We start from the raw sequence: 22,192 nt of genomic DNA on the forward strand, positions 1-22,192 counted from the left end.
ACAACACTTTTCTTGGTTATGACGCCGACAGCAAATGCTTCTTTTCCTCGTCTGGACTGGAAGATTTTTACTTGTCCTCGTGGAACGGATCAAACATATCCTCGTTCAACAACAAATCGACTGGACTGCTGTACGAATCCAATGCTTCCATCGTATCCACCACCACTATTTCCTTTTACAGAAATTTTGCAGAATCTGACTCCATGCCCAGCGGCGCAGCCGGTTGAAGGCTCGTCGTCACGCTCAACTCCGGTGACGCGCAAGTCGGTCAATCCGGAAGCTTTTACCTTCTTCTCGGACAAGCCTATTATTACGCATAAAATTATGCTAGGAGCTATTTTTGTGGTTTAGCTAAACCATAAAAAAATTTGATGCAAAATAAAATAAATAAATTTCAGCGCAAATGAAAAATGTCTATTCGCGAGCCTTTAAGAATCTGTGATGAACTTTTGCAAATAATGGACACTAAAGAAAGGTATCGATGGTTTCTTGAAACTAAAAAAGAAGAGGAGGAAAACGATATCATCGCAAAAGAGAGAAGAGAAAGATTGAGAAAAAAGTTTCCTTCACTGTTAAAAAGATGAGAAGCATCGTTTATTATGACGGAAAAAAGTTGAAAAGGACAATTTTTTTTAACGAAAATTTGGCTCATCCTCCTAGAAAGGTGCGTTCCAAATGCGAAATATTTGCTCAAAGAGACATTAAGCTGATTCGTTCTTCAAAGCAAACGATTGTTTTTATGTTTGGAATTAAAGTGGACAGTGGGATGGCTTTGGTGAATTTGAGACATGATCTAAATTTAAAGCTGAACTATTTCAGTCACTTTTTGCTTTTTTCAGAATTGGTAGATAACGTTGTCATGGAAATTTACAACAGAAGCGACAAGGACGTCGTGATTAAAAAGGGAGAGAGTCTTTGCCTCGTGAATTTCTTTTAGATTCGCTTACGAATCCGTGGACCAAAGAAAAGAAATTTTTTTATTTCTCCTTAATAAAAAAATGGATTATAACAGTTACAATGAAATATATCACACTCTTCCAACGGCTCCTGCAGATGAAGGAGGACACGTTTACCGTCTTCAAAAAAAAAAGCGAAATCCAAAAAAAGATGTAGACAACGAGAGTAAAAAGAGAGTTCATCTTAGCAAAAAGTATCATCGCGTTTTAAGGATCATCTCCAATGTAGACAATACGATGCAAGGCTTATGCATAGCTTTGGGTGCGACTGGAAATGGACTTTTGTCAACGATTATTGCCAGTCCAGCAACAATTGCGTGTGAAGGCGCGGCTATTGGAATGGGTTTTTTATCGATTGTCGGCGATCAAGTGAACAAAAAGATGGCGTTGAAAGCGGAAAAGCACGAAAAGATAAAAGTGTTGGCAGAGTCAAAATTGAACACGATTAGCGAGCACATTTCCAAAGCGTTGATGGACGGAAAAATAAGCGATTCAGAGTTTCAATTGATTCTTGGCGAGCTTCAAAAATTTAAAGCGTTGATGGAGGAAATACGATCCAAAACCAAAAACGGAATGGATGAATTGGCTAAAGAGACACTGATCTAAAAAGGCCGAGAAGATGCCATTCAAGAGTTCAACAATTTGTTTAAAAAAGGATCTGTAAAATAATTTCTAGCGTATTTTAAAAACCATGTCTTTTTTTAAAATACAAGACCCGAACAAAAGAGATGAAATTGTGAGAGAAATTAATGACAGAAGAAAGAGGATTTATCAGAACAGCATCAACGACAACATTTTAGATGCTGATTTTCAGACGGATGTGAGCAAGCTGTTTAAGCCGCTCATCCAAAGCAACGAAAAGATGCTCAATAAGATAAAATTATTGAGGTTAAAAACGAAGAGAGCATCAAGGAGGAGTTTAAACCTAACTATGACTCGACAAGAATGGAGGAATTGCCTATTCTTCCTGAGGGTGCTGAGCCTTTGAAAAATTTGCTTGATCTGGACTCAAGAGAAAATTTTAAAAGAAGTTTTAAGAACAAGTTTGAATTGAGCAAAAACGATGGTCAATATACAATTGGAAAAATGGAAGTGATGTTTGAAGGCAACGATATGATTGTTGGCGGTGAAAAATATGAAGGAACAAAAGGTATTTGGGAGCTCATGACCAATCCAAACATTTCAAAGGACGTGACAGCAGAAGATGTGGCTAATTACTCGAAAATTTTAGTGGAGAGTGATGCCGTAAAGCCTGATGCGAGACACAACAAGCCAAGAGCTGCAGAGATTGAAAAATACAATCAATTCATCATTCCTATTGAAAAAGAGCTAAAATCTTACAAGAGCTCTTTAGTGGCTGAAGATACTGGTAAAGAAGATCCTATTTCAGCTCCTACTAGTTACGATCTTCAACTTCTTGATCAAGTACATGCTGAAGAAGAAAAGAGGAGAAGAAAGAAAAAGTTGAAAAAGGATTATCGTGAAGGCATGGCACGGATTGAAAAAGAGAAAGATGAGATGGGAATTGAAAAATATAACGAGTACAAGGATCGCATGAAAAAAGCTTGATAGGAGAAAGAAAGGTTTAGGAGTGATCATTCTTCCGAGCGATCCGAATGCGTTGGTGGAAAAGCTTGAATTGAGCGTGGGTGTTTGTCGTGCTGGGAATACGGGATCGAGAAATGAAGCTGTGAGCATTTGCGATGAGCTGTTGAGACAAAAAGTGATTAGCAAAAACCAGTACAAATCGATGATGAAGGCCATCGAATAGGTTCTGTCAAAAAAAAATTTTTTCGCGTATTTAAAAAATGACCATTTACAGAAACAGATATGTTACGAAACACGTTGTTGGAGGAGGTGGGATCATGGACACGTTTCGGAATTTTTTAAAAAGAGCAGCAGCATCGAGCGCGTCTAGAGCAGCGTCTACTTTGGCTGGTAAGATTGCAAAAAGCGAGTTGGGAAGAGAAGCGATTACAGCTGCAAAATCTGCTGGAAAAGAGTTGGCTTCTTCGGCATTTGTGACTGCTAAAGACGTGGCTATTGATCAAGGCAAAAAGGCGTTAGAAAAGGTGTATGTTAAGACTGGAACTCCAAATCCTAAAAAGACTCCGCTCACTCAAAAAAGCAAAGACATTATTTCAGGAATGGTTGCAGCTCCAAAGATCAGCAGCGATTATTCCTCTCTCGGAGGGTCTCTGCGTCTGTCTAGGAAAAACGCCATCCGAATCCAAGACCTAGTGAAAATGGGAAGCAGGATTAAAATTGCATGAGGACCTGAAAAATTTTTTTTCTTTGGTATAGAAAAATGGCAAATTCCGATATTTTAACCATTACAGAAGAAATCATCGTTGATGAAGATATTGAGAGAGATGAATTTCACGAATATGAACCGGTCAGCACCAATTTAAACACAGCCGGGAAGACAAGAATCAACATTAAGCAGCAAGATTTGTTCACGCATCCCTTTGAGGTGTACCTTTTGATCGAAGGAAGGTTGACAAAAGCAGACGGGACCTCCTATGCGGATGCGGATGCGGTTTGTCTTGCAAACAACGGCATCATGCACCTGTTCAGTCAGATTTCATATCAGTTGTCGAATCAAGAGATGGAAACCGTATACAGCCCGGGTTAAGCCACCACCATGCTGGGTTTCCTGAAATATCCGGTGGAGTTCCGAGTGTCGGAAGAAATGAATCAGCTGTGGCAAAGAGCCACCACTGCCCTTGCCGATCTTGTAAATAACAGCGGGTTTAATCAAAGACAAGATTACATCATTAAGAAGCCTGCTGATAAAGGTACATTTTCATTTTGCATTCCTTTGAATCACATTTTTGGCTTTTGCGATGATTACGGAAAAGTTCTTTATGGATTCAAGCACACCGTGACCCTTGTGAGAAAGAGCGACGCAGATGCGATTTTTAAGAACGCTGAAGTAGCTACAGGAAAAGTGACCTTGAACAAAGTATCTTTGTTCATGCCTCATGTCAGTCCCTCTGTTATGGCAAGCAACAACCTTTACAAGCTTATCGAGTCAAAAGTGGAAGCTCCATTAACGTTTAGATCTAGACAGTGCGACACCATTGCAGTGCCAGTGTCCAATACGTTCAGTTGGAGGTTAAGCGCTAGATCTGCCAGTGAACGACCAAGGTACATCATTGTTGGATTTCAGACCAATAAAGACGGCAGTCAAGATTTAAACCCATCCGTTTTCGGCCACTGCAATTTGAAAAACATGTATGTGACCTTAAACAGCGAAAGGTATCCAGCCGTCGATTACGACATAGACTTTAACAACAACAAATTTTCAAGGATTTACAAAGACACGTGCAAGATTTTCCACAAAATTTTTGGAGTCCACGAAATACTCGCTCAGCCAAATTTAACAGCACTGAATTACAGATACATTTGCCCTCTTTTCGGTTTTGACGTGAGCAAGCAGGCTGAGAGGTTAAAATCAACCGTGTTGGACGTGCAAATTAAAGCCACCTTTAATGCAAACGTTCCTGTAGACACTCATGCCTTTGCGATCGTCATTTCTGACAAACTGCTCACAATCAAATCCGACGGAAACAAAATGAACGTTGTGTACTAGGAAAAAAAAATAAATGGGTTCTTAATAAAAGGATGAATTTTTCGAAAAAGGATTTGAAAAATGTACTTATCGAAAACGGCGTTTCCAAAACGTCAAAAAGCAAAATGGGGTTGGCGATGATTGCGCTGGAAAACTATCTGATCGATAAAAATGCGATGATGGAGGACGTCAAACCGATAGACTCCAAATACGAAAGGCTCCGTTCGATTCGAAACAATCCCGTGGCTGTAAAAATGAAGCACGCTGAAACAGGAAAAGTGATCGAATACGGCTCTCTTTACAAAGCGATGAAAGAGACGGGACACGGCAACAATTATTTGGAGAAGCGAAACGGCAAAGTGGATGAAAACGGATTTAAAATAGAAATTCTAAAATAAAATGTCGTTTCACCCGTTTTTTCTAGAGTGTAGCAAAAGAGAGCCTGATTCGGTTAAAAAAAGACAGCTCGAACCTCTTGCGTTTAAGGCTGAAAGCAGCTCGTTCAAAATTCCAGAAATGTACAGCAATGAAAAAAGAGACGAGCTTTACGCGATTTTGTGGGAAGAAAAAGAGGATGACTTTTCGCGAATGGAAAAAGAAATCAAAGAGCACAACAGAGAGTGGAGCAATTTGAAAAGGCAAGAAAAGCTGAGAGCGATCGACAGACGCGTTCTTGAATTGGACTGCGATTGGGAAGAAAAGAAAAAAATGTCTGGAAAACTGAAAATGGACGCGATGCTCCAAAAATTCGAATATTTTCCAAAATTTGCTGAAAATAAAAAAATTAAATTCGAGTAAAATAAATTACAGCTCAAATAAAAAAGATGGATAGAATAATGCAAGAAGTGAGAAGGCAGCATGAAGAAGTGAGAAGGCAGCATGAAGAAGTGAGAAGGCAGCATGAAGAAGTGAGAAGGCAGCATGAAGAAGTGAGAAGGCAGTATAAAGAAGTGAGAGGGCAGCATGAAGAAGCGAGAAGAGAGTATGAAGAAACGAGAAGAGAGTATAAAGATATGAGAAGGCGGATGGAAGAAAATGAGTCAGATGATGATTTGTCAGACGCGGAAGACATCGCGGAAAATGATATTATTGCAGAAGAGTGGAAAGAACTTCAAAAATTTATTTCAAGACATTGGATGGGAAGATTTTGCGCTCCTGGTGCCTAATTTTAAGCCTCTGAATTTTTAATTCTTTTTGAAGAATTGAAAAAAAAATGAATTCGAGATAAATAAATTTTAATATTTAAAAAAGATGCTTTACACAAAAAAGGTATTAAAAGATTTGCTGGTTAAAAATGATGTTACTCAAACATCAAACAATTTGTTGGCTTTGACACTGATCGCCTTTGAAAACAATTTCTTCAATAAAGACGATTTAATGGAAAAGGTGAAAGAAAAAAGACCTGTGGGGAGACCGAGATTGCTTGAAAAAAAAACAAAAAAAAAACCACCAAAAGAGAAAAAACCTGTGGGGAGACCTAGAATACATGAAAAAAAGTCACAAAAAGAAAAAAGACCTGTGGGGAGACCTAGAATACATGAAAAAAAATCACCAAAAGAAAAAAGACCCGTTGGAAGACCTAGAATACATGAACCAAAAGAGAAAAAACCAATCGATCCTAAATGGAAAAGACTTGAAAACATCAGAAATCATCCTTTCACTTATAAAATAATCCATGTGGAAACGGGAAAAGTGACTGAATAAAATTCTCATTACCAATTAAGAAAAGAAACGGGTCACTACTGGAAATACTTTGACGATAAACACGGTTATCAAATAGAAGTGTCATGAAATTTAAATTTGCTGAAATTTAAATTTTTTTTTTTTGCTGATATTTAATTTTTTTTGCGGATATTTAAAATTTGAAAATGGGTTAAAGAAAATTTTTTCCCTATATAAAATGGATAGAGTGAATATGAAACATTTAAAAGTGATGGCTATAGGCCTAGACGTCGAAGGCATCTCAAAAATGAGAAAAGCCGAGCTCATTGAAGCTATAAAAAATACAAAACCTGTCATTGGGTATGGACCTGTTAATGGAAGACCTACCGTAGTTAGGTTTGTTCGTCCACCTGTTAAAGTTTCAGTGAAACCTGCAAAAGTACGGTTTGTTGTTGGACCTGATGTAACATTTGCTCCAGAACCGCGTGTAAGACCGGTGCCTGCACCAAGACCTGTTTCCAATGACTTGATTTCGTTTGACTCTGCTCGCTTGCAAAATCGGGTAACAAGAGCCGATTACATCGCATCCATCCTTGACATACCTGTTACCGATTCAACAAACGTTATTACACCTAGACCTGTTCCAGCACCAAGACCTGGAGTGCTTTCAAGAATTGTAACGTCTGTCTACAATGGTTTTAACAAAATTCTCTCGTTGATCCATTCATTCCAACTGCGGTAAAGAATGCAGTGAGCAGCGTGAGAAATGGAGTGGAAGAAACATTCAATTCTCTCAAAGACGTCGTATTTGGTAAACCGGTGCCTGCTAAGATAAAGTTTGTATTGACTAATCATGCGGTAAATCACGTCACTGAGCAATTTTCTTACACCCCCTCTGTTCGATATGAAGACCCTAACGCCTTTTTAAACATGGTCAAAGAGGCTGCCATCAAAGTCATTAAAAAAAACACAAAAACAAACCTTGTTTTAATCTGCGAAATGACGCGTGTGAATATTGCTACTGGAAAAGAAAATATTCGCACTGTGGTCTTCCCGTCTATATATGAAATTATTATTGAATCAACAGACAAAAGAGAAAGCTTTGAAACATGGAAAGAAAGAATTCTTGAAAACATGTCCAATTACAACAAGGAAGGATCCAATTGGAGAGTTAACAAAATTTTAAAAGTAGAAGTTAACATGATCGATTGGATACCTTTCAGTGGTTCTTCCTACATGGAGCTACCTCCTGAACTAAAAAGTAAAAAGGCGATCATCAACATGAAAAACGATGATAATAAATGCTTTATGTGGAGTGTCACCAGGGCGCTTAACATGAAAGAAAAAAACGGTGAAAGAATTGATAAAGACTTGATTCTAAAATCAGAAGAGTTAAAATGGAATGGAATTGAACTTCCTGTCTCTCTTACTCAAGGTATCAACAAGTTTGAAATAAATAATCCAGATATTAGCATCAACGTCTTTAGGTACGAAGAAAAAATAATTCATCCTTTACGAATATCCAAAATTTTAGATCAAAAGCATAATGTTGATTTGCTACTCATTTCAAACAAAGACACAAACCATTACTGCCTCATTAAAAGCTTAGGTCGACTGGTTGGTTATTCAGTAGCAAAAGGAAAAAGAAAACAACATATTTGCAGAAATTGTATGCAAGCTTATGACCAAGAAGAAAAGCTTCAAAAACATCAAGTCGACTCCTATAAACACATCTCGATCCGAATTGAACTTCCTAAAGAAGGAACAACCGTTCAGTTTAAAAACTACAACATGTCCATGAGAGTCCCCTTTGTGGTGTGTGCTGATTTTGAAAGTTTCATCAAACCCATCGATGACAACACTGAATATCCTGATAATGAGTCTTACACCAAAAAATACCAAAAACACGTTCCAAGCTCCTTCTGCTATTACATCAAATGCTTCGATGAAACCATTTATAAAGAAAAACCTGTCACGTACACAGCAGAAAGCGATGATGACGACGTGGCACAAAAGTTTGTCGCCATGCTTGAAACAGACCTTACAAAAATTTGGAACAATAGCGATTTACGCAAACATCGCTGGAAGAAAAAGAAAGTGATGACTGATGAGGATGAAAAGAATTTTGAAGCTGCAACCGAATGTCACATTTGCAAAAAAGATCTTAACGGTGATAAAGTGTGGGACCACTGTCATTTGGCTGGAAAGTACCGTGGTGCTACTCATAACCAATGCAACATAGATTATCAAATCCCAAGTTTCATACCCATTTTTTTACACAATTTGTCTGGTTACGATAGCCATTTGTTCATCAAGAAATTAGGTGGAAAGCTCAATTGCATACCCAACAATGAAAAAAAATACATCAGCTTTTCAAAAAAAATCAAAGTAAGAGACTACATTGATGAGGAAACTGGAAAACCTCGAGAAGTATTGAAAGAAATGAGGTTTATTGACAGCGCTAGATTCTTACCCTTCAAATTAGAAAAACTAGCTAAAAATCTAAACGATGATCAGTGTAAAAACGTGGCTGAATATTTCCTAAAAAGGAACAATTTAATTTAGTAAGAAAAAAAGGCGTTTACCCTTACGAATGGCTAGACTACATTGAAAAGTTTTCCGAAACGCAATTACCTCCTATCAAAGCCTTTTACTCCAAACTGGACGACTCTGAAATAGAAGATAAAGACTATGCGCATGCTCAAAACGTTTAGGATAAATTTGAATGCATCACGTTTAAAGATTACCATGAGCTGTACAACGTTTCAGATGTGCTGATACTTGCCGATGTTATTGAAAATTTTAGAGACGTATGCATGAAATATTACAATCAAGATCCCGCCTGGTATTACACCTGCCCTGGACTCGGTATGGAGGCTTGTTATAAAAAGACTAAAGCTAAAATAGAACTTTTTAGCAATCCTGATATGCTTCGCATGACTCAAAAAGGAATACGCGGCGGAATCAGCATGATCTCCAACCGATATGGAACTGCCAATAACAAATACATGGATGACTATGATCCTTCACAACCATCGAAATTCATTCAGTATTTAGACGCCAATAATCTTTATGGATGGGCCATGAGCAAACCTCTTCCCGTTGGAGGATTCAGATGGATGACTGAAGAAGAACTTAAAAATTGGAAATCCATACCATGCATTCTTGAGATCGATTTAGATTACCCTGATCACCTTCACGATTTACACAATGACTATCCTTTAGCCCCTGAAAGATTAAACATTGGAAAAGTAGAAAAGCTGGTTTCTAATTTAAACCCAAAAAAGGAATACGCTGTCCATCATGAAAACTTAAAACTGTATGAACGAATGGGATTAGTCATCACCAAAATTCATCGAGGTTTCACCTTTAGAGAAGAACCTTGGATGAAAACATACATCGATTTCAACACCGTTAAAAGAACAGAAGCTACCTACGAATCTGATAAGGAATTTTTCAAACTCATGAACAACTCCGTCTTTGGAAAAACCATGGAAAACATCGAAAATCATGTTGACGTTAGACTATACCGATGTCGCTAAAAGGGATTAATCTTTAACGTTTTCTTTACTTTTGGTGGAATAGCTTCTGTAAAAACGATAGCAACCCGTATATCAAAACATAAACAGTTTGAACAGGAAAATGAAACATTGACAGATTTGTTTGCTAACATTCGGTAATTACACACTCCAGTCCTTGGTCTGTGTTAATTTGAGTTAATAAAAATCAGTTTACAAATTTAAAATAAAGAGTTTAAACGCTTACAAATAAAACGAAGGAACGAAGGAACGGTTATGAATAAATTTTCGTTCTCTTTAAAGATTCTTGAAGACTATAATCAAAAAATTGAAAATGTTGAAAAAAATATGAAAAAAGTGCTCAACAAAAAAAGATAAATACTAAACACTCCTTAAGCTTAAGGAGTGTTTAGTATTTATCTTTTTACTAATGAACTTATAAGTTCATTGCAATATTAAAAAAGTTTCTTTTCAGAAAAAATCGTATTTTAAAAACTTACGCAAATACATGTAAATATTTATGTAATTGTATATATTATTAACTTTTAAAATAAAGAAATTCTTTATATTTGTAGGAATTCTTTACATTTGTAGGAATTCTGATATTTTGGACATATTATTTTAACTTTAAAACTAAAAAATTATCAAAATCAATTAAGTGGTTCCTCACCCTTTTTTTTTTCTAAACCACCGTCTTGTTCAGAATGAAGGGACACTTGGAATAGAACAACTGTAGTTTGTTGAACAGTGAATAAGTCTTTGACATGTCGTTATCCAAACTCTAAACATAATTCAAGAACTCAAATGATAAAGGAGTTTTTTTTTAAATTTCATCAAGAATACTTTTTTAAGTTTTAACTTCAACCACTTTTATAATTTCATCCTTTAGCTTTTGCTTATTTGCAATACCTACAGAATGTATTGCATTAGTTTTAGCATATAATTCACTTGTGCATGAAAATAAAATAAAAAAGCTCACGAACGCTTGAATGCGCGTATTTGGGAGATCAAATCTTATGACACTGTGAAAAGTATAGCGATATTAATAGAGATGCTTTTGTATTTTATACTCTTTTACTCAAACTATTAGCTCTAATAACTTAACACAAAAGGTAAAAAGCCGTTCTGGCTTACTGTTTGCGCTCACAAAAATAGCCTTAGCGCACAATCATCTTGAGTAAAAATTCATCTTGATTCTTCTTGAACTTGTTTCAATTTAGTTACAACTTCAAAATTTAAAGCACTCTCTTTCATCCACTTGGTCTGTAGAATTCTTTTTCAATTAAACGCAAACTCTTTCAAAAATTTTTTTTTCTTTGAAAAATTTACAAAAACTATATTAGCGTAATAAACTTTAAAAAGCTTATGTTGAATGCTATTTGAAGTTAATAGATAACACATTCTTACTTTGCAGCAAAACGTTTATTTGGTCTGTGTTTTTGTCCCGAACTAGGAGTTAATTGTGTTCTATGGAAATTTACCCTTTTTCGATCGTCAATGGTGAGTACTTTTATTTAATAACAGTAAAGTTCAGACACTGACCGCTCTAACTCCTAATATGCGTCATATATAATACAAGTTAAGCCTTATTTTTGTGGTAGGATAAAAAAGGCTTACAATTTTAAAAGTAATTTAAGTATTTCACATAAGAACTTCAGAACTGCAGTGGAATCTAATCTTGATCAAACCTTTTTCCTGTAAAGTCCGCTTTGGCTACGTTCTCTCTACGTTTTTACTCTACATTCGGACTTAATTGCACCAGTTCTCAAAACCACACTAGTCTTATATGATGCTTGAGAATATTTAATTGTTTTCTTTTTTAACTTTTATTTGTTGTGAATAGAAAAAGTCTGGATGAGTAAGACATTTGAGTGATTGAAATTTGGTTTAAGTTGAGAAATTAAGTTTAGGAAGTTGGTCGTGCAACTTTTTGACTCAGCTTTAGATTTCAAATCTTAAAACAAGCATTTTTGAGACAATTGGAGTTTACCCACCCACCCAACATAAGACGTCTTAAAGACGCCTTTAGCTCATCTATAAGTCTTCTAGACGTCTTAAAATTGTCTTAAAGACGCCTTATGTTGGGTGGGTATGTATTTAACCGAAACATTTGTTAAACTTTTATAAACATTTATAATTAAACATTTATTCTTCGCAGTTTAAAAAAAAACACTGTTGCAACCGTAATGGCTTTTTATCTTTATACTTTATTTTATTCGGTCCGATTTTAAGGTCAATCTGGTTCGTCATTTTGTTAATTGCCGTGATTATTTTTTGTTGACAATGTTTTTTAAATATTTCCATTAAATAATTGAAAAACATGAGTTTTTCTGACTTCCCTTATAATTAATTGTATGCCAATTTATTCATTTAAGGGCCCTGCAATCGATGATTAAATAAATGATATATATCGTGGTTAACGTTTTTTCTTTAAGCTGCTTTTCCGAAAATTAATGTAGTTTTATGATAAACAAGTCTATTAGATTCTAAATCTCTAAGCACTTTAGCCTCTATCTTATTTGAATAAACCCACGTGAAAGCAAACGTCCTTTGGTTGTGTAAAAAATTGATCCAATATGGAAGCGTCAATTGTTAAATGTTGTGGGGATAACAAATACTTTCGGTGCAAAAAAATAGCTTACGTTGAGCACGTAGCTTACGTTGAGCACCTGCGTTTTGTTTTTTCCTCATTTGCGTATTTTTTTAAACAAATAAAAAGTACTACACCAGTCGCTTGAAAAAACTTGAATTTAAAACAATTTATATATTTAGATGAAATATTGAAATATTTAGATAAAAATATAAAATGATATTAGGTATGTGATACCTTGCATACCTAATATTATTTTGTATCTACCCATCAAAGGTTTAACGCAGTGTTTCGATTCGTTTAACCCGTTAAACTGATGTTTTCATAAGTTTTTCAAAAGTAATAAGTTACTTATGAATATAAGGTCATCACAACAAATATAGGGGAAAGGTGCCTTTGATGGCATAGCGCCTATGATGGCATACTGGTCATATTTCCAAAAATATTAGTTTTGGTGCATAAGTGATTAGACCAGCATGTGTATATTAGTAATTCATTACTTCTGATAAAAATTCGTCCCTCTGTCATAAATAATGCTTTTGTAATCAACAAACATAAATTTTCGCATATGGTGTTGTAGTTTTAATGCCCTCATATATTTAGGATTACGATTTTATTATACATCATACAGAAGTAAAACTTTCATTCATTTCATCTGCAGGCTTTGTACATTTATTAGAATACTTATTTTAATGCTATGTGTAGAATAAGGTAGACACAGCTTGTTTTAATAAATATGGTGACTCTTTCCTATGATGGCATACCGAGGAGTTGCCATCATGAAAGTCTGCAAAATGAATTGAAAAAAATGCCTGAAATAAATTTTTATGCTCATAAAAAGGTGATCAGACTAAGAACAAAGACGAAATACAAGGGTTTGAGAAACCAACACATTTGGAAATGAGATTTCTCCCATCAGAAGCTTCCATATGCATTGGATCTTCTGTTTAAACGAAAGGATAAGTATCTAGTATATAAAAGTTGTGTCCGGTGCCTTTAACAACCCCTAAAATCGAATTGAAAAGGGCATGAAAACGTGGAAAAACTGAACCTCTGAATACCACACCGGATTTTCAAGAATTAAAAGATAAGGCAAAAAAAAAAAGGATAACAAAGAAAAGGAAAAATTAGTTAGAAAAACAAAAAGAAAGACGGCCATTGAAGAAAAATACTGCAATGAGAAGATTAAAGGAAGTAATAATAAAATGAATTTCGATTCTGATACAGCATTTTTGTATTGTTATGAACTTTATTCAATGTCTTGCTCTAAAGAACCATGGATTTGTTGTCAAAAATGCAGATCTTGTTGTCATTGTTTATGTGGAGGCATATAGAGAAGTAGAAAATTTATATGTGAACTATGCTTATAGACCAAACATTTATTATTAATTTTGTTTTCTTGATAAGTTGTGTTTCCAGTAATAAAAAACAAAAAAAAATTCTTGTTTGTCTATTTTCTTTAAAGTGTGCCATCATAGGAGCAGTTAGTTGCCTATGATGGCATACTTGTATTTTTTTTTTTAATGGTATAAACTTATAAAAAAACAAAGTAGTAAAAATTCTGAGGTTCATTATTATTCTGTATGCTAGAGGGAATACACCCATGTAAAAAATTATTTTTTAAGTTTTCAGGTAATGACTCAGAGAAACGTTAAAGTTAAGTATGCCATCATAGGCACCTTTCCCCTATCAATAAATTTTTGTAGTTTTGATTTCTTGTAAATGTCCAATATGTTTAACTAAAAAACTGAACGCCGATGCGCATTGATTCAGGATGATCAAAAAACGGTAAAAACTCAACAAAATTTGATTAAGATTCATTTTGTAAAGTAAATCCTTCCATAATCATACTTTATCAATTGCTAATTTACGTAAATTCGGGATAAGATCTAATCTTTTAATTGTTATTGTTTTTAAGAATGATCCATATAATACTTGTAATATATCAGAATTTCTGAAACATTTATTAATACTTAAATAAGTTTGTAGTTTACAATGTTAAACAAATTATGGTGTATTTGCTTTAAAAATTATTACATTAGGTTTCCTATAATAATACTGCATGAAAATTTAAGTAAATAATGTTACATATATATTAAAGGAATATTGAAGTTGATGACCAAAGCTATTTCAAATATGTTACACAACTCATTATTAAAAACTGATAATAAACATTTTAACAAACTTCTAAGTAAAAACTATGTCTCTTAAAACTATATTTGATATATAAAAATAAATTATACAAATAAAAATAACAATTTCAAAATAATAATTTTGAAATTGATAAATGATACTGAAGGTTGTTCAAAGTATAAGGGATTCGTACCGTCAATTATTTTGACTGAGAGAAAACTGGAGCAACGAGAAAAAATGTGAAATAAACTCCAACTTTTACCAGTTATTTTTACTTCGCAACAAAAATGGAAAAGAACTGACCTCGTTGCTTGAAAAGAAAACAAATCGTTTTGTTTCTCCAGTAATACAAAATAAAATACTTGGCATTATGGCACTACAGGCTTTGCACAAGTCTATCAATAACATACAGTCAGCACTTATCTTTAGTGTTTTTTTAGATAAAACAAGTGACGCTTCTATTACGGAGCAGCTGGCTGTTTGCTTCAGGTGTTTTAAAAATGATAAACAAGCATCCGTTATTGGTATGCATCCTTTACCAAGTACAGCGTCAGAAGAAATTACGCGTGCTCTCAAAAATATTTACTCGAGAATGATTTTGATGTTAGTAAACGTGGTCAGTGCTACGACGGAGCTGCTGCTATGTCTGGTCCAATATCTGTAGAAGCAACTATGATTTGTTGAACAGAAAGTGTTTATACACGCATTATTACGGCCACGATTTAAATTTTGCCATCTGAGATGTAATCAAAAAGATTCAAAGTCTCAATAAAACCTTTGGAACAGCAAATTAAATTTTCATACTTATAAAAAAGTCACCTAAAAGAAATACCAAACTTGATGCTATCCGAGAGTTAACTGAGAATAATTCTAATTCATACTATAAATTTTTATCTCAAGCTTATGAAAAATTGGAGATCGTCATAACTGGAGTTGAATGATACCGAGTTGAAAGCAAGAATTCGGGAATGAAGTTTGTATTGTCAACATTTCCCTTTATCTTTGGTTGCTCTCTAGGTGAATGCCCCGTAAAACAAACCAACAATCTGAGTAAAGCAAATCAGCGTCAAGATATTTTGGCAGTGGAAGGACAGAGTTTGGCATCTCAAGTCGTTAATGCTTTGACAAAATCCCGAAGCAGCAAAATTTATGATTTGTTTCGGGAACGTACAATGAACTGGAAGACCCAGCTTGGTGTTGCTAATACTGAACTCCTGAGAAAAAGGAAAATGCAAGATTACTTACAAAAAACCTTTAACTAGGGAGCTTAGGCAATTTTTATAGCCAATGTAAATCTTTTTTATTTAAAATGCATTGGATTCCTTAATATATTTTATTTTCAAAATGGTTTCAACCACTTCTGTAGCTTATTTAGTTTCAAAGATATTCGTGTTTTAATATTTTCAATTCATATACATTTTATGAAATATTTCCGTGAAGTTTCTCGTTAAATCTTTTGGCACCGAAAAAAAAAACTTGATCTTTTTTTTTCTTGCGCAAAAAGTTGCGTTAACAATAAAATATCTAAAGACGGGGGAAATTTATAAAATTTCCACTTAAGAAAACAAAAAACTCACCCTATTAGACTACCCAAAAAAAAAAAAAAACTGATTGACATAATAAATAAATAGTTGCAGAATCTATTTTTATGTGGGGACGAAAGAATTAGCTTAATTTACTTGTATATAAACAAAACTGAAACATTTAAAGTTAAATAACTTTATCAATTCTAAAGCAAAACGATGTCCCCAAAAAAATTATTGTAGTGCAACCTTTTCTTAAAAAAATAACATTTATATATACATATATACTATTTATTTTCATGGGTGGGTTTTCATTCTTCGACATCTACATAAAATCATTTGTTGCGTTTTTTGGACGAAGTTTTTTAAAAACGTACGATATATTTTTTTGTGCGATAAAATGTCACGTGACAAAACTCCCTACTTTAACCAACATAAAACTTATCACTTCCAAGATTCACCAAAAGATCGTTACCGCCATATGTATTTTGATGCTTTCACTTATTCCATTTTGCATTTTAACTTTTTACCACATAATTTTTAGATATTTTAAAAAAATATGCTGTTTGATGGACATTAAATATAAATTTTAAATAAATTCTCTGAGTTCTGCAAGTTTCCTTGAAAATTAATTGAAAAATTTGTTTTAGTTATTTTGAGTTTTTGATTTTCAAATTTTTTTTCTTAACTACAAATTCCTTCTTAGTAAAGGAACTCCAGGCCCCCCAATATCAATATTGTGGTTACGTCTCTGTATAAATAATTATTCAGAAACATTTATATAAAACTTTAATAAACTTCAAAAGTAAGCCATCTTAATTGTAAAAATTGTTTGCTATATCAAAAATCGTTTGCTGTATCATCCTGGAATTTGGTACTCAATCCCTGAATAAGACTTTTAGGGTTACAAGAAAAAATAACGCACAGTCTTCTTAATTTCTTATCTCATAATTTTAAATGGATGAAGATTTTTATGCCTAAAATTTTGAATTAGAAAAGTCAATCAAAATTGAAAAAAACCCATCAACTTTACTTCTTCAATAAGCAAACCAGATGAACCACTCAGCAATAAAACGAAAACAAAGAAATAACGTTAAACAAAAACTTTACTGGACAATGAAGCGAGATTAAAAAATCACACGGCAACGATAACAAAGAATTGTTTGATCTTAAAGCTGATCATGAACATCTTGCTGACCGATTTGATATTACTGAGGTAAGTTGTGGTCCAATGAAAAAGAGGGTTTGCATACTAATATCAATGTTTTGACGATCGCCAGCAAATACAAAAATATTTTGCAGAAGTTTATTGCGGCTGAGTTCGGGAAGGAATTATCTTTAATAAAAGACTGTAAGACAACAAAAACCATCCTAATTTTAACAATTCAACTTTGAAAATAAAGAAGCATGAGGTTGCGTTTTGCAAAGAACGTACATTTTTTTAATGACTGTTAAAGGTACCAGTGTGAAGTCTGAACACGCTTTTTCTGCAGCCAAACTTTTTGAAAATAAAGCAAGTAATTGTATGGAAGATTAAATTTTGAATGTGCTCTGTTTCTTTAAAACTTATTTTAAAGATAGTAAGAAAAAATTACATATCTATGTTAGATCTATAAAGACAATGTTTAACTTATTGTCTTTATAAGTTTTGTTTGAAATCGGGAAATCCGGTGCTATGTAAATGTAATCCACAAATTCCGGAGTTGAAAATATAGCTGGAGAATATAAAAGATTAAATTGTTTAAAGGGCACACAAAATTGTTTATATAAAATGATGATAAATGTGCATATATGCGACAACAATATATGATAATAGAGTTGATACACGACGGAAATCTCCTAGCCTTCATTTTATTAAATTGAAGAGAGGAAAATGTTGCACATGCACAATAAAGGTGCTAATAAATCGAGGAACTCTTACTTTTATTAATAAAAAAAATTTCAATTCTTGGAGATAACAGCACTTAATGAGCCATGCACTATTATGGAGACTATGGGAAATCCTTGACTCGCTAGAAATGTAGGCCCAGGTTGAGTAGTCTAAGGATGACAAATCTAGTGAGCTGGGCAGCCAAATTTCTTTTGACTGATATTTTAGCAGGTTACCCTGGATCTTCATTTAAACCTTATTTAAAATGAAATCAGAAGCTCACTTTTGTTGAAATAGTCTCTGGAGTGTAACGTACATCTATCCGAGGTTTGTCTGGAGTGTAACGTACAGCTATTCGAGGTTTGACATTTTCTCCAGAATTTAACTTTACTTTTTGGAGTTAACTTTTAGACCTTCTCTTATGGAAACCAGACTTAATTTTTTTGGATCTTTGGTTTCGAATGTGCTCTGTAAAACTGTTTACTTTGTTTTCCAGCCAAAATTAATTTGTTTAATCTTTGTCATTTAAAAAGTGCATCGACTGTGTTGGATACGATCATAAGGACAGTGGTCTGAAATGGGCCGCCATTATTCATTTTTATAAGATTGTAAGTAAGCATAAAATCATTATAAACTTATCAAAAATTTACGTAAACTTAAAATAAATTTTAATTTTAGAAAAGTAATAAGTTTCAAGTTTTTTTTCTGAAACAGTTTTCAAAAAACAAAAAATTAGTACACTAAATAAAATCGATATCTGAAAATATTGATATGTTTCATTCATTATTGATGTGTTTCATTCAAAAAACAAGTAACAAAATGATAAAGAAAGATGGATTGATCAACACAAAGTCTCAATAACATCACTTTCGAGTTTGAGAATGTCTCATCCACCTCGTTGTCTGCAGAAATAACAATCTGTGCACAAGGTTGCTATGCTCTGGCTTTCAAAAAAGTTATTCGTCATAGGAGGATTCAGCACGTTGGTACGCTAACCAGCTAGCTGTTTGATGTTAATATAGCTTGCGATAGTTTGAAACATGTTACTATCGCCTGCCCTAGCTCAGTCACTTTCGCACGCCAGCCAGAAAAGACTCACCCAAGTCTTAACCCTGTGAGAGTAGACATAGGTATAGAGGGTAGGGACAGTCAGCTATACTCAAACGGCTTCACAGAATGTATGAAGCAATTATACGGTGCCTTTCTGGAACGAATTGCAAATGCTGTAGAATCCTAAGACCTAGAGGGTTTGCTCAGTCACTGGCATCTAACCGCTGGGCCTCGAATGGAATATACTCAGAAAAAAATATAGGTGCGACCAACCCCCAGACAATACCTCAGAGGCACCCCTCTGAGCTAGGTTAGGTTATTTGTTAATAGAATAGGTTATTTGTTAATAGAATAAAAAAAAGTAGGTTTTGACTCATTACCGTTTACTCAGAAATTTCATTAAAAGGTAGGTGATACAAATTAAGAGGTTTCACAAAAGTTTAAACAATTTTATTTAGGATCAATTATTTGCTAATTAATTGATAAATCCGCTACGAAATTTTTTTTCGCAGCGAATTTATCAATTAATTAGCAAATAATTGAGTAGTTTTTCAATCAAAAAATTCATCACAATATCATCAGGCAGCTTTTAATTCATTAAAAATCAACTTAAAATACTGTGAATTTCAAATTAATTTCAATTGCGTGCAAATGGGTCGAAAATCAGTTTCTAGTGACATCAAATGGCAACTCATTGGTATAGCGCGGACAAAAAATCACATAAACGTTCAAATAGGCAAAATACTTAACATTTCTGAATATTGCGTTAGAAAAACCATCAAAACCTGGGAACTTACCAAGGACATCTCCGACATGCCGCCTACTGGGAGATTATCCAAACTCAGCAACCGTGACAAAAATGGTATATTCAGAATGAGCAGAGAAAACCCCAGACTCAGCTACAAAAAGCTAGGACAAATCTTTAATGAGTCAAAAAATAATCCAAGAGTTAGCAGAGAGCTCGTGAGACGAACATTGTCGGACAAAGGTATTGGAACGTACATAGCTGCTTAAAAACCTATTCTTTCAATCATGGATAAACGTAAACGACGAGTGTGGTCCAAAGAAAGGTTGGACTGGTCTGTAGAACAGTGGGTAAAAGTTATTTGGAGTGATGAAGCTAACTTTCAAGTTGTAAACCGCAAGGGAAGAATCTATGTCAAAAGATTTGCAACTGAGAAATATTCAGACAGGTTTTTGCAACATCGTCGACAAGGCGGTGGAGGTTCGGTTGGCATCTGGGGATGTTTTTCTCACAAAGATATAGGCTTCTGTGAGCTGTATGAAGGCCGAATTAATTAATACACCTACAAGAACACATTGGAAACGTGTTTAGTTCCATCAATCGGACACTTGTATGGCAGAAGCAAGCAATTCATCTTTCAACAAGACGGGGCTTCAGCTCATACAGCACACTCAATCAAAGAATGTTTTTTGAAAAAAATGTTCAATGTGATGCCCTGGTGCCCTAGATCACCAGATCTCAACCCAATCGAAAATATTTGGTCTTGGATTGACAATCAACTGACATACCATGAAATTCAATCAACTCATTTAAAGCAACTTTTGAATGAGTACTGGCTGAAGGTACCTCGCGTGATGTGCATGAAATTAGTTGAATCAATGCATAAACGAGTTTATCTTTGCTATAAAAACAAAGGAGGACACTTCAAATATTAATTTGGCTTTTTTTTTCATCTTTTGTTCGAATGTTGCAATTCGTTTAAACTTTTGTGCTTCTTATTTTTCCTATAAGATTTTTTGTAATAGCTTTTTTCTAACTAAATATTAAAATTTTTATAACATATTCATATTCATTTTAAAGCTAATTACTTTTTCTTTAGTAAATAAAAAAAATTAAGTCGATATCATTTTACAGTTTTTCTTTATTAAACAAAAACCAAATATACTTGATAAAAACTCTGCAATCGTTTAAACTTTCGTGAATAGCTGTATTAATAAGTTGCACATCCATTTCTTATACGTCCATGCTTTAATTTCTTCCTTAATTACCTCTTTAATTACGTCTTTAACTCCAATTGCGAAAGATGGATACTTGCCATTTTCTTTTCTTTTCAGAAATTTTTATTTTTTAATAAAGTTATAATTATTGTTAATAAGTAGTAGGTTAAAATATGTCTGCATCAAGAAAAGATTATTTAAGGAATTGGAGAAAATTAAATAAATTAGTTTTAGAAGCTCGAGACGAAAGTGCCAACAAAACTGTGCACAACCTCAAGAAGAAACAGTTAGAGATTCTTTTCATATTAGCAGTCAGAGTTGGAGTCGTTTACCAATGGAAGAAAATTTGGAATCAATTTGTTAAGTATTTCTCGACTTATTGCTAATTATATCTGACCGGAAAATTTTGAGCTCAATTGATATAAATTGTAAGAGACTAAAGGTTTAGTAAGTTAATTTTAAAACATTTTTTTATACTTTTACTGGTAAACAGATTTTGCTCATCACAATTCGCATGGGACTTGAAGAGTGATATAATGCTAATCAGAAAACAAGATCTGCTTAATAACTTTAGTAATGATCAGTTTTCTGAATTATACATTTACCTGATTTTTTATCCTGATTTTTTAGTATGTTGGATTGTTCGCTTAGAATAAAGTAAAGATAATAACAAATATTGCCGAAATCAAAATGCAAATTAAAATAAAAATACTTACGACTGGTTTTTCTTCTCTTACTTTTCACACTTTTCTTCCTTATCCAGATACTTTGAGACAGTGTTATCCAGATACTTTTGTTAAGTTGGGGTTATTCATGATGGAGGAATACTATAATAATATATGTAATATATTTCTTAACATAAAGAAGCGGACATATTAACACGCGTACTATTACAGAATTTTAATCAAAACTTTATGGTCCGTAATTACATTGATAAATGTAACGGCCGTGTTAGATGACATCACTCTAATAACTTATAATGTTATCCAGATACTTTGAAACAGTGTTATCCAGATACTTTAAGACAGTGTTATCCAGATACTTTGAGACAGTGTTATCCAGATACTTTGAGACTGGTATCCAGATACTTTGAGACAGTGGTATAGTAGTGTTAATGGACAACCAGACTTTACTCATGAAGCATTCCAAATTTTAAAGTTAAAAAAAATGAATCCAACAAAAAAGTTATATGCAGTTTGATGATGGATGAAATGTCAATTTGACAGCAAATTGACTGGGATGGACATCAATTATATGGTTTTATTGATTATGAAATAGGATTTAATGAAAGCACTGGTGTTGTGACGTAACAAGTAACTGGTGTTGCTACGGAAGATTTCGTTTTACTGTTAGT

At 33.9% G+C, this 22,192-nt stretch overlaps 1 protein-coding gene across 1 annotated transcript; it reads left to right on the forward strand.

Moving 5' to 3' along the window:
* Window positions 1-3,648: 3,648 nt before the first annotated feature.
* Window positions 3,649-4,551, forward strand: LOC149878243 (uncharacterized). Its single transcript, XM_090072513.1, has one exon. The coding sequence runs from the start codon at window positions 3,649-3,651 to the stop codon at window positions 4,549-4,551; it is 903 nt and encodes a 300-aa protein (XP_089928639.1).
* Window positions 4,552-22,192: the final 17,641 nt, after the last annotated feature.

The sequence above is a fragment of the Hydra viridissima genome, unplaced genomic scaffold (genome assembly GCF_058129835.1).
Source record: "Hydra viridissima isolate aposymbiotic clone 2 unplaced genomic scaffold, HvirCarnegie_v1 scaffold_15, whole genome shotgun sequence".
Lineage (NCBI taxonomy): Eukaryota > Metazoa > Cnidaria > Hydrozoa > Anthoathecata > Hydridae > Hydra > Hydra viridissima.

What these genes read in the sequence shown, in the direction of transcription:
- LOC149878243 (XM_090072513.1), top strand. Translation starts at nt 3,649, where the DNA reads ATGAATCAGCTGTGGCAAAGAGCCACCACTGCCCTTGCCGATCTTGTA.